We start from the raw sequence: 13577 nt of genomic DNA on the forward strand, positions 1-13577 counted from the left end.
ATCCAGAGATGTAAAATCTGTATGGCAAATAATCCAAGATGCAAGATAAAGTGAGGCAACAGCTTGCTACAGATACCTCTGACTTCCTGGTGTGAGTGTTCCTGCGCGGAGAGAGGCGTGAGTTGTGGTGTTGTCCTTAGACTGTTGTGGGAACTGGCACCTCCTGCTTCTCCTGTGCCTTCCTGTCAGGCCGAGTGACAGTCCTCAGCGGGCAAGAGGGTGTAAGAGGAGCACAGCTCTGTGCCTTGGACTACAGGAGGATTGCTGAGCTTCTGGCTGCCTTCTCCCTGCTCAGAGTATTTGCCAAGAGAAAAACTTCTTCCTGGCATGGCAAGTGGGTAAGAGACAATCATACTAATTCTCCTCTAACAGGAAGGGTAGTGGGGATGGGATAAATTTGTCTGTAAAAGGGTGAATATTACATGACATGGCACACAGCAAGAACCCTGGTCCTCCTTCTGTTCTGTTTTACTGACTCACTGCTGTGTTTCACAGTGTAAAACATCGCTGAGGCTACTGAACCATTAGCTTAAAATAAAGGCGATGCTAAAATCAGACTGTGCTTAAACATAGCTGGTAACTTAGAATCAGTTCTTCAAACATCAGCTGCCTGCCCAGGACCTTGACAGATTGTTCCACTCTTATGTTTGCCCCTTGACATTGCCTTTTCCTTTCCATGTACAAAACCTGCCATATTTATCCTTCGGTATTTCAAATACCAGCTTTAAATGAAAAAATAAAAAAATCACTGGACTCAAATAGAAGACATAGATACTGGCATAAGATGAAAATCTAAAGAATTGTTTCTATCTTCTGTTAGCCATAAAAGCTGTTGCATATATTTCCTCTTCTTCTCTATGTAAAGATTAAAGGCTCTATAAAATTGCATGTTGTTGAAAGGATCTTGGAAGGTAAATTTGCTTTGGAGAAGGTGTTCAATCAAACCTTTGCAGGGCTTCATGTGACCCATTTGCAATACATGTTTTTCTTGCTCTGACACTGTTGACTTGCACACATTATTTGCCACTGACCTTTAATTCTCTTCGTGTCTTGAGTCATTTCTGATTTATTGCAATAAAGTCTTCTTCTTGGAGCATTGTTTTGGGTAGAATGAAGAATAAAATGAAGATGTTAGATTCTTTTGCTCTAACCACACTGCTGGTGCATCAGTTACTCTTGCAAAGAGCCTCTCCCAAGTTTTCTCAGCTCTTAAAAGTGCAGACTGAGTGTGGTTACTGGTGTGGTGCTTTGCTCACATAAGCACATCCAAGCAAGGTTCCAACTGGACAAAATCCAATTGGCCAGACTTCTTGCACAGAAATAATTAATTCTACGTGAAAGCATAAATTTAACAACTCAGAACTTTCACCATAGGGAGGCGATTGAGAATTGATGATAAACATGTCTGTGTTTGAGCCAGCCATGCCATTGTGTTGAAAACCAGGGAGTAAATATGCAATACCCTTTTCCAGGAAAACCTTACCTACTTGCTGGTGTGTCATGGATTTGCATGAAGGTGTTGGGCATCTTCTCATTGAAGTTGTCTCACCTTGTATGTGTAAGCTAAGTTTATGGCCCTTTTTAAAGAAATACCATCCAGAAAGAGTTTTTACAAGATGACTGTATAGGTTGCTAGACAAGTTTTTTTGCTTTGGCAAGGGTATATTTTTTTAAATCTTCATTTACAGCATAAACAGGTGCTCTCTCTGTTTGGAAACTAAAGGGACAACAAAAAGGAGAGGAAAACTTCATTATGACATTGTGGTAGCACCTAACAGAGATAAAGGAGAGTAAAGGCTTTTATTTTGTAAAATGTAGTGATTTCAGTTTTGGGACAAGTTTCCTGAATGCAGGAATACATTTAGTAAAAGAATATTTATTAAACAAAAACGGGGATTGAAATCTCTAGGTATATGCTTGCTGTAACCCTCTCCTGAGTAGACACCTCGAGCTTATGTGATATTCCATAATATTTCTAAAGGAGGAAAGGTCAAACAGAGCCCTACAGTGCTTTATAAACACAGGACAAATCTGCCAAGAGCAGACTGAGAACAAGCAGTGGGTATTAAAGGGATGACAGATCTCTCCTAGATAGGTGACTTTCACCAAAATACACACATACGAAAATATACGTATATAAAATACTGTATCTGTGGAACAAAATATTATAATAAAACCCAGCTGACACCCTCCCTAATGTTCCACATACCTTGGATGTTCAGCAGGCAGCAGACTCCTCTCCACCACCAGTAGTTCCTTCCAAAGTAAAAACTCTATTAAACATAATATGATGGTTCTCAAACAGACGGGATAAGCTGATGCAGAGGAGGAGACAGCAAGAAGGTCCAGAATCCAGGACAAAAGTGATCCAATAAAATTAGAGCAGTCCAAGGTAAAGGCTTGAAGTTTGAAAAACATCTCTGGTACTGTTCTATGAACTCACCAGTCCTGTCCTTGGGCCTTCAGCTGAGCTGCTGAGGTGAGCAGTTTTCTGTTTGGTGGTGGTTTGTAAGCTCTTTTGAGAAGGGCTTGCTCTTCTTAAGAATCTGGAAAGAATATGGAAGTATGGCTGGAAATAAATAAAACTGCTGCTGCTGGTGGCTTCTGAGGCAGCTCCCTGGGACATTGAGCAGGGGCCTTGTTTGGGCAGCCCAGCCAGTGTTGATAATGTGATGCCACAAGCACCACTTACTCTACAAGCAGAGCCTGGCGTTTGGGCAGGGGCTGAATGAAGCTCCTCTGTGACAGCCTCCTTCTTCTCCACTGCGAGATCCATGCAAGTACGTGTTCCAAGCACAAATCTTCCTTCATATTCCTGTATAACCCTGACAATGAACATATCCTTTGGCTCCTATACGCTAGAAATTTTAGCCTTTTTCCTTTTTTCAGGTATTGACACCTGTTCGAGCCCAGTTAAAAGTTCAAGTGATCGTGTAGATTTCCAATCCACAACTATCCCAAAGTACCAGAGAACCCGAGGGAAAATGCACTGTCAGTGCCTCCAGCGTAGCTAAGGAACACAGCAGCTCAGATCTGTGGTTACAGATGGACTGAGGCGTGGCAGCTGCAGTAGTTACGGTTATCTGCCCTGCCTTTGTGCCTTTGCCACAATCTTTGTTTGCTCTTTCTGCTAGAGAGCATGGAATTTGCCACTGGCAAGAGAATGCAGTGAGTTATCTCCGTCCTGGCCAGAACAGAAGGAGAAGATTAACACTAATCAGAGGTTCAGAGCTGGGCTTGAAGGTGCCTTGATTCAGTCTGGGAGAACCAGTTGGTAAAATCATGGCAAGTTGCCCCAAGAGCTATTTTAAAGAAATGCCAATTCTTGACAGACTTCTGTACTTTTCTTCTTCTCTGGAAAACATTTCTTTTGGAGAAGAATTCAAAATTATCAAGTGGTTCTTCTCTGGGCTTTGATTCATGTGCTGGTTTGTAACTGATTGATCCCACTGTCAGTCATTTAAAGATTAATCCACTTCTTTTTTTCTCCCCTCCATCTTCTTGATCTCCTCTTAGTGTGGACATAATGTACTTGAACTGGAGCTACCTCTGAGTGCTTCATCACAATAACAACCCGTTGTGGTTTGACACTGGCCAAATGCCAGGCACCGACAAAAGCCGCTCCCTCACTCTCCCCTGCCACAGCTGGGCAGAGGAGAGAAACAAATTAATGAAGGGTTCATGAGTGGAGATAAGGACCATGAGAAAACACTCCAAGGGCAAAACAGGCTCAACTTAGAAGTACAAAGTAAATTTATTACTAAAAAAAAATCAGAGGAGGATAATGAGAAGTAAAATAAGCCCTTAAAAACATCTTTTTCCCCCCAACCCCTCCCTCCTTCCCACTGACAGCGCAGGGAGACAGGGCATGGGGGTTTTGGTCAGTTTGTCACCCGAGATCTTCTTCTGCTGTGCAGGGAGAGCAGTCTTCCCCTGTGCACAAGACTGTGGAGTCCCTCCCACAGGAGACAGTTCCCCGTGAACTTCTCCAGCGTGGCTCCAAATCTCACGAGCAGCAGTTCTCCCCAAACTGCTGCAACGTGAATTCCTCCCACAGGCACACAGTCCTCCCAAAACTGCTGCAGCATGGGTCAGTCTTCCACGGGGTGCAGTCCTCCAAGGACAGGCTGCTCCAGCCTGGAAGCAGGGCCCTCTCTCTCCACTGGGTCTCCCACTGGATCACAGCCTCCTCCAGGAATCCACCCACCCTGGCATGGGCACCTTCCCTATGGGCTGCGGGTGGATCTCTGCATCCCCCATGGACCCACAGGCTGCAGGGGCACAGCTGCTTCACCATGGTCTTCACCATGGCCTGCAGAGGCACCTTGGCTCTGGCACCTGGAGCACCTCCTGCCCCTCCTTCTGCACTGACCTTGGTGTCTCCATGTTGTTTTCCTCATGTGTTCTCACCTCCTCCTCTTCTCTGGCTAGGAAAAACTGTGCCCAGTTTGTGTTGATTTTCTTTTAAAATATGTTTTCACAGAGGCATTACCAACCTCTCTAATTGGCCCAGCCTTGGCCAGCAGCATGTCCATCTTCAGAGCCATCAGTGATTGGCTCTGCTGGACATGGTGGAAGCTTCTAGCATCTTCTCACATAAGCCACCTCCGTGGACCTGCCCGCTACCAAAAACAAGGCCATGCAAAACCAAGACACAACCCTTCTTAAATCTTGTTGATAGACAAATGGACAGACTTCTGAAAACTGTACACTATTATGCAGGAAAAGACTCCATTAAAAATAAGGGAAGGAGAAGCTTGGGTAGGTCTGTATGTGCATCAGAGATCAGTGCATGAGGGATTTTTATTGTATGCAGACCTGGTGTTTAGAGCCTTACTCACCCTTTGTCACCACTACCTTTATGCTGGGATAATCACATGGCAAAGGAAAACATTCTGTGTGGAATCTTGCTTGAAGGAAAAAGGGTAGGAAGAGTTTATATGATTGCTGCTAGAAAAGCATCATAGAGAGAATTCTGTGCTTCTTGTTCAGTTGGTAGCGTTGCAGCATGCTAGCAACAATCTCTTGCTTGCCTCTGATTTGTGCACAGAATCCTCAAGAATGAAAAAGTACCATCTTCCTTTTTGTTTTGGTGCATGGAAAACCGCAGGAAGACTTACCAACAAAACTTTGTTGAAATAGATTCTGACATAACCTTAGGGAAGGCTCAGGTTTCCTTACAGGTTGCCTGCATTCTTTGAAAAGGAATGTGGACCATAAGCATTGGGGTTTTTCCAGCAGCAGTGACAGGAAGGTGTGGGGAGAAAGAGAAACTTAATGACAAGCTGATATCCCGAACATGGAGTGGCATTAGAAGACTCTAGAAGTGACTTGCAGAAATAACAGCATGTGCCCTTTTTTAACACATATATTCCTCTGTATTTCTTGACAGGAAGGCCTTAAATCATGAACTTTCTAAGCTTTTCAATGAGATGTGGGATGTAGATGTTCACCGCCTTAGGCCTGGGGAAGACTACACAATTGATGTGCAGGTAACCAGTTGGTTAGTCAGGATTACGGGTGGTGTGGTGCTGCAGCAAAAGTGCCTTTTGCTAAAGGAGTTGCCTGTCCTTTGTCGTGTCCAGTGAGGAAAGCATCCCTTAGGAGAGGGAACGGTGCAGAGATCACAAATGTTTCACACTTACCTGGACCTTGGTTACAAGTGGAGTCTCTCAGGTGTTTGTCTTGGGCCCTGTAATATTTCATATCTCTATCTGTGAGCTGGAGGAGGAACCAGCATGCAACCCTTCCAGTTTTACAGATGACAGCAAACTGTGGTGAGGAAGTCGATATGCTCAGGTGTATGGCTTCTCTTCCACTGGACACAGGAGGCTGGAGGAACAGGCTAAGGAAGGAACATCATGAAATTCAACAACAACAAAGGAACAGGATGCCTAGAGAAGCTGTGAAATCCCCATCTCTGGAGGTTTTCAAGAGCCAACATGATGACATCCTGAGAAACAGAGTCTGAATTCAGTGTTAACCACACTTTAAGCAGCACTAGAGATGTCCTGTTCCACCCTGGGTGTTTCAGTGTGTGAGTGACAACTTGTGTGTGTGGTCTGGGTGACTTGCAGCAAGGGAGAAAGGGAGAAAGGGAGAAAGGTCGCAAGTCATTCTTAGGGGAATAAGGGAGGAATTTGAGAAATTCCTGGGTTTCTCTGGGAGAGTGGGGAGTAGCACAGAGGGGTTGGTGAAGAAGACTTCAGGACTTGCTTCCAGTCCCAGGGAACTGTGAGGGAGGAGTGAGAGATTTGATAAGCAGCCATTCACTCCTTGCTAGCTCAGTGCAGTGCAAACATGACCATGTGTTTTGACCACAAATTGCAACAGGCCAGAATATTCACAATCCAGTTTTGTCCTCACACAAGAACTCACTTTATTCTGATGTTACTCAAACACTTTATTCCAGTTTTGCTTCATATTATAACAGAAAATTTTCTGTTGCTGATAAACTCAAAATAGTGGTACCTACCTCAAGCCAAAATGCATTTGGGAAAAACTTCTCCCATATGGTTTCTCCATTTGTCAGAACAAGGATCTAGGTACCCCTTGCCCGTGTTAACAAGCTGCTATTCATCTTCTGTCTTCTTTCCTTGAGAATGCCACTTACGAAATAGAAATTTGAAAATTATCAGGAAAGCCTCCTTACAACTGCAGAGACAGAAGGTACCCAAATCTCCTTTTAATTTATTTGTGATGGGAGGAAGCCCTTGCTCTACATCACTTCTGTTTACCATTTGTGATGTATAATAGCACAGCTGGTTACTGAGCAGAACAGAACTATCACATGGGCCATCACAATCATCTGTGTCAACAGAGAAATTTCAGGCTCTTACAGTGCCAGAGATTGTCTTTTTTCTTTATGCTGGCAGTTCTGTAATGTCTTCTCTTGTTTCATAGGAAGACAATTCCTAGCAAAGAATCCTGATAGCATTATGGGGTTTGGTTTGATTATTACAAAGGCAGGCACTATCTCCTCTAAGGACATCTTACTCCTTACATTGTTTTCCTCTGGTGTTCTTCCTAGGGAAAAGCAGGCCCAGCACAGCAAGGTGACAGTGCTGTCCAGGACAACGCAGCCAGACATCTCTTTCACAACGTAAATGAAGAACGCCTGAAGAGCATAAAAACTTTTGCAAGTGAGACCTGTTCTTTTGTTAATGGTGGATGTGATATAAAAAAATCTGTGCTGGTTTTGATGTGTTTGCCTAAAATATAACACTGTATATTCTTCGGATGGTGGTGAGGATCATCAGGCTGTAGGTCATTTGAAGGGAGTTTTCGTAACAGTTGCATGGAGGGTACCTGTACCTGAGCCTCAGGAGGAACATCCTTTTGTTCCTTAGGCAAAATCTGAATTCTCTGGCTCTTCCACTACAAAGTAAAAGGGATGAGACACTTACCACAAGCTCGAGAAGTGGCCCATGGGAATCTCACAGGGATTTAGCAAGACCAAGTGCTGGTGCTGCACTAGGGTCAGGACAACCCCTGGGATCAATCCAGGCTGGGGATGAGCAGAGGGAGCAGCCCTGGCAGAAGGACTCAGGGGTGCTGTGGGTGAGAGCTGGCCCTGCCCCGGCCGTGTGCGCTGGGACAGAACCCCCCTGAGCTGGGCTGAGCCCCAGCGTGGGCAGCAGGGGAGGGGGGATTCTGCCCCTCTGCCCCGCTCTGCTGAGACCCCCCTGCAGGGCTGCATCCAGCCCTGGGATCCCAGCACAGGAAGGACAGGGAGCTGCTGGAGCCAGTCCAGAGCAGGGACACCAAGGGGAGCAGAGGGATGGAGCAGCTCTGCTGGGAGGAAGGGCTGAGGGAACTGGGATTGTTCAGCCTGGAGAAGGGAAGGCTTTGGGGTGACCTCATTGTGGCCTTGCAGTGCCTGAAGGGAGCCCACAGGAAAGATGGAGAGAGATTCTTTACAAGGGTGACAGGACAAGGGGGAATGGCTTCAAACTGACAGAGGGTAGGTTAAGATTAGAATTTAGAAAGAAATCCTTTCCTGTGAGGGCGGTTGCATTCACAGTAATGAACAGTTTGTCCAGAGAAGCTGTGGCTGCCCCATCCCTGGCTGTGTCCAAGGCCAGGCTGGCTAGGGCTCTGAGACACCTGGGATAGTGGAAGGTGTCCCTGGCAGGGAGGGACCTCCCATGGCAGGGAGGGACCTCCCATGGCAGGGAGGTTGGAACTGGATGATCTTTAAAGTCTCTTCCAACCCAAACCCTTCTATGATTCTATGTATTGAAAAAGACGCCAAATTAATCTTTACTCCTTTACTCACAGCTTCTAAGCCCTTCTAGATAGTACTAGACCCATAGCTAGTTCTTGCATTTCTGTTGGGGGCTATACTTCAGCCAAGTCTATGAATGTATGTTTCCTTCCCTAATTTTTCTCAAGCTCAAGACATCTCGTATAGGTTTATGCTCTATTATTTCTCTGCTGAAATAATGCCCACAAAACCTTGTGCCAGCATAGCTCAAGGTCCTAAGCCTGTGTCTGTAATTGTGGTGGTCAGATATGATTTGTTTTGGTAGAAGGTAATTATTACTTCATCACTCAGCTCCGTAAGAAAGCTCAGTAGCTCTTTATCTTTAAAAAGATCTTTAAAAAGTACAGCAATGATCTGGCCTTGAGTCACCTTGAGGCCTACACCTAACAGTGTACCTGGGAGTGGAATCTGACATATAAAGGAATGACTTTCTCTAAGGGCTGTCAAGGCATATTCTATGGTGACTTTTTATGATGGCACTCTAATGCCTGGATCAGGCATATGAGCAGACTGAAAGTTTCTCTTTTTTCTGCAGCCTTTATTTCCTTATTGGACAACTATGAGACATCAACTGGTGTAGCAGAAGTAGTGACTCCAGAAGAAATAGCTGAAAACAATTGTTTCCTTGATGCTATCTTAGCGACAGAGGTCATGAGAGTGAGTAACACAGATCTTTTTTGTTGCTGAAAACACTGAATTAAAAACTAAACTGTGTATGTATCTTGGTTTTCTATCCTTCAGCTAGCTCATGACTATCTGCTGAAAAAAAATCTAGCAAAGCCAAACCTTGCTGATTTCAAGCATCAGCTTTATGACATCTGGTTCCAGCTCTATGCCAGGAAAGAGGGAGACAGGTATGTTCGATGGGTATGGGCACTGAAAATCTCTGTGCTATTCCGATTTAGGTAAATGTAAGCCCAAGTGCCATGTTACACATAGAACTGGAAGAATGCTTCACACTGACAGAGAGCAGGTTTAGATTGGATATGAGGAAGAAGTTGTTCCCTGTGAGGGTGCTGAGGCCCTGTTGTATGTTGCCCAGAGAAGCTGTGGCTGCCCCATCCCTGGCAGTGTCCAAGGCCAGGTTGGATGGGGCTCTGAGACACCTGGGATAGTGGAAGGTGTCCCTGCTTTGGCAGGAGGTTGGAACGAGATGAGCTTTAACATCCCTTCCAACCCAAACCATTCTATGGCTCTATGAAACATATTAAAGACCTATGTATTTTGTTTTTTTCTTTTTCATTATAGACCTGATTCTTGTGGTTTTGAACATGTTTTTGTTGGAGAAACAAGGCGTGGTAAAGAGATCTTAGGTTTGCACAACTGGGTGCAATTTTACCTTCAGGAAAAGCACAACCAGATTGATTACAAGGGATACGTGGCTCGGAAGAACAAAACTAGGGTAAGAACAAGCTGCTGGGGGCCTTTGCAAGACAAATGGATCCAGAGATAGAAGTGTAATGGAACAGGTGTAATGATGCAATCATAGCCTCAGAGTTTTGAACAGTAATAAGTATATACAGTATATAACTGTATATAAGCAGAATGACTACTAACATGCTTTCCAGCTTCTTTTTTTTTTTTTTTTGCAAAAACTATTTTAAAAAGAAGTGCTGGTGTTCACAGAACTGCAACACTGCTGAGGCTTAGTTGGGATAAATGGTCATGTATGCTCCAGGGGTCAGGGAAAAGACTGTGCTCCAGCTATAGCACCCAGGCACACAAAGGATGACTGAAGCTTACAAAGCTCTCAAAAATCTGGAATCAGAATTTCTATCTGTCCAGTCACAGCTGTGTTGGAGATTATTCTGTTGTTTCATTTATGCTTTCAGCCTGACAAAGATGACCAAGTTTTGAGCATCCAGTTCAGCTGGAAAGGCTCAGTCAAGCCAATTGGAAGCACCTTTGTTGGTGTCAGCCCAGAGTTTGAATTTGCCCTTTACACAGTCATTTTCCTGCTGTCTGAAGAAAGAGTCACACGTGAAACAGTGAAGATAGATGAGTATGAGCTACAGATGGTTGTCTGGCGCCACGGTAACCACATTGGAACAGCATACCCAGTACTGCTCAGCACCACTAGTGAAGACTAGTAGAGTGAGCAGGAACCATTTCTTTTTAAATCAGGGGAAAGGAGGAGTGGTGGAGAGAGGAGGAATGGATGGGGGGTGGACAGGGCCAGACAGCAAAGTTAATATGTTGTTTTATACAACTCATTTCAAGTAAAAATTTATGACTCTGTCTCTTTTGGTCTGCAATGGAGTGTTTAATCAGTAGTGTTCTGTGACACTGTCTGAGAAACCATGAAACATACTCCTGCTCACATTAAATTTATATCTAACTTACATCAGTCTTCCCTCGTGCATGGTAGCACTGTACTTTTCCGCAAATAATGACATTTAGGAAAAGGTTGTATTAAAACTGATATACATATTTCTCTTATTTGTTAGTCACTGCATATCTAAAAGAGCAATAACCACACATTGCTTACACTTTACCTTCCAGACAGAAGCTTTGATTTGGCACAGGCAGAACCCCAGGATGTTTTAGTCTCCTCTCCTCATTTCATAAGAGGTTAATTTCAAATGCATTATTACCATACAATGACCTGGACACACAGGGAACATATTCAGATGGGGAGATGGTCATCAGATCCACAGCAGGCCTTAAAATGTATTCTGCTTCTTAACACAATTTTCATATACTCCCTCTGTATTCCTGAAACACCTGGATGACAACTTCATGGTACAGGTACTAAGAGAGCTGACTCGGAAAGATGCCCTCCTTGCTAGTCAACAGAGAGGATCTTGTGATCCTCTTAGTGGAGATTGGTGGCTGTCTTGGCCACAGTGACCATGAAGCCACTGAGTTTAAAATCTCTGGTGACAGAGGGAAAAGCACCAGCAAAACTTCAACCCTGGACATGGGAAGAGCAGACTTCAGGCTGCTCAGGGAACCAGTAAATAAAGTCCCCTGGGAAAATGCTTTTGAAGGTCCTGGGGTTGATCAGTGCTGATCACTTTTTAAGCACCATCTCCTGAGAGCACAGGAGTTGGCAATTCCTAAAAATCATACGTCAAGCAGGTGAGGTAGAAGGCTACCTTGGCTGAACAGGAATCTTCTTTTGGAGATAAAGTGAAAAAGGAAGGTGTATGCCCACTGGAAGCAAGGTCAGGTGATGTGGAAGGAATACGGAGATGCTGCTCACCACTGTAGGGGGAGAATTCATGTGGCCAAAGTTCCATTGCAATTGAAGCCACCAGAAATGTGGGGGACAATAAAAAGAGGGGTTTTAAAATACATTAATGGCAAAAGGCAGTGCTGAAATGACAACAGCCCATTACAGGATGAGGATGGTCACCTCACAACCAGGGCCATGGACAAGGTAGAGATGTTTAATGCTTTCTTTGCCTCTATCTTCAACACTGATGATGGATTAAGGAGGTCCCAGCACCCTGGGCTAGAGGACTGTGACTGTGAGAATGATAAACTCTGAGTTAACCCTGAAGGTGTGAGGGATCTGCAGCTCCAGATAGATCCCTATAAGTCTTTGGGGTGTGAGGGGATTAATCTGAGAATACATAAAGAGCTGGCTGATGTCATCACGAGGCATCTCTTGATGATTTTTGAAAAGTTGTGGGAATTTGAAGAGGTCCCAGTTTTCAAAGAGGGCAAGAAGGATAACCCTGGAAGCTACAGGGCTATCAGTCTCACTCCAGTGCCTGGTAAAATTATGAAGATGATGATGATTATTCTGGGAAGTATTGAAAAACACCTGAAGGACAACACAGTCATTGGTCACAGCCAGCACAGCTTTATGAGAGGAAAATCGTGTTTATCAAAACTAATTTCTTTTCATACTAAGGTAACCCGCCCATCTGATCAAGAAATGTCAGTAGATGTAATCTTTTTGGATTTCAGTAAAGCTTTGGATATCATCTATCTCAGTGTGCAGCCCGCAGCTGGATAAACACATCGTGTGATGGGTGAGCAACTTGCTCACAGGTCAAGCACAAAAAGTGACAGTAACCGGGGTGACATCAGACTGGCGGCCTGTCACCTGTGGGGTTCCACAGGGCACCATCTTAGGCCCAGTTCTCTTAAAAATCCTCATAAACAGCTTGAATGCAGGACTGGAAGGGATACTAAGTAAGCTTGCAGATGATACAAAACTGGGAGGAGCTGTTGACTCCCTGGAGGGCAAAAAGGCCCTGCGGAGAGCCTTGGAAAAATGACAGGGCTGGGCAATCACCAACTGTGTAAAGTTTAACAAAGACAAGGGCTGGGTTCTGCACCTGGGATGGGACAGCCTTGGATGTACAGACAGACTGGGGAATGAGAGGCTGGAGAGCAGTGCTGTGGAAAGGGTCCTGAGGGTCCTGGTCAGTGGCCAGTTGGACATGAGTCACCAGTGGCCTGGAGCCAGGAGGGACATCCCTGTCCTGAGGGCACCAGGCCCAGCATCGCTGGCCAGGCCAGGGAGGGAATGTCCTGCTCTGCTCTGGGCTGGGGCAGCCTCACCTCGAATATTGTGTGTGGTTTTGAGTACCACAATACAAGAAAGATCTAAAGCTGTTAGAGAGTGTCCAAAGAAGGGACGTGAAGATGGTGAAGGGCCTGGAGGGGAAGCCACACGAGGAGCAGCTGAGGGCACTTGGTCTGTTCAGCTGGAGAGGAGGAGACTGAGGTCAGAGCTCACAGCAGTTCTGCAGCTTCCTCACCTGGGGAAGAGGAGGGGCAGGCACTGATCTCTGCTCTGTGTGACCAGGGACAGGACCTGAGGGAACGGCTGGAGCTGTGTCAGGGAGGGTTAGGCTGGATATCAGGAAAAGGTTCTTCCCCCAGAGGGTGGTGGGGCATTGAACAGGGTCCCCCAGGAATGGACACAGCCCCAAGGACAATGCTCTCATGCACAGGGCACGATTGTTGGGGTGTCCCATCCCCTGGCAGGGACAGGGGTTGGATTCAATGATCATTATGGGTGTCTTCCAACTCAGAATATTCCGTGAAATTTTCAAATACTATAGAGAGCAAGGCAGGGGTTCCTACAGCTGTTGAAAGATCACAATGTGCTGCTCAGACCGGGTTACAAGGAGGAGCCATTGGAGAACACTAGGAGAGGAACAACCGAGAGACACTGATGGACAAGTTAAACCTTTCTCTGGCCCTGAAGGACAGCAAGAGAGGCTGAACACACGTTCTTCTGTACATTGAAACACAAAGGATCTGAGGCAGGTATCAGGAATGGTACAAAAGCACAGAGGTGTCACACAGAAAACCTGAGCTGGGGTCTAGAAAGCAACTCTGGGGAAGG

General features: G+C 45.3%; 1 protein-coding gene across 1 annotated transcript; it reads left to right on the forward strand.

The window, feature by feature from the left end:
* The first annotated feature begins 159 nt into the window (after positions 1-159).
* Positions 160-10506, forward strand: ENDOU (endonuclease, poly(U) specific). The gene is made up of 7 exons (XM_010410308.4): positions 160-338; positions 5393-5492; positions 7031-7142; positions 8802-8923; positions 9008-9120; positions 9515-9668; positions 10099-10506. Exons 1-7 carry the CDS (start codon positions 328-330, stop codon positions 10354-10356), a joined length of 870 nt encoding a protein of 289 aa, XP_010408610.3. The 5' UTR covers positions 160-327; the 3' UTR covers positions 10357-10506.
* Positions 10507-13577: the final 3071 nt, after the last annotated feature.

This window comes from Corvus cornix, chromosome 1A (assembly GCF_000738735.6).
Source record: "Corvus cornix cornix isolate S_Up_H32 chromosome 1A, ASM73873v5, whole genome shotgun sequence".
Classification (NCBI taxonomy): Eukaryota; Metazoa; Chordata; class Aves; order Passeriformes; family Corvidae; genus Corvus; species Corvus cornix.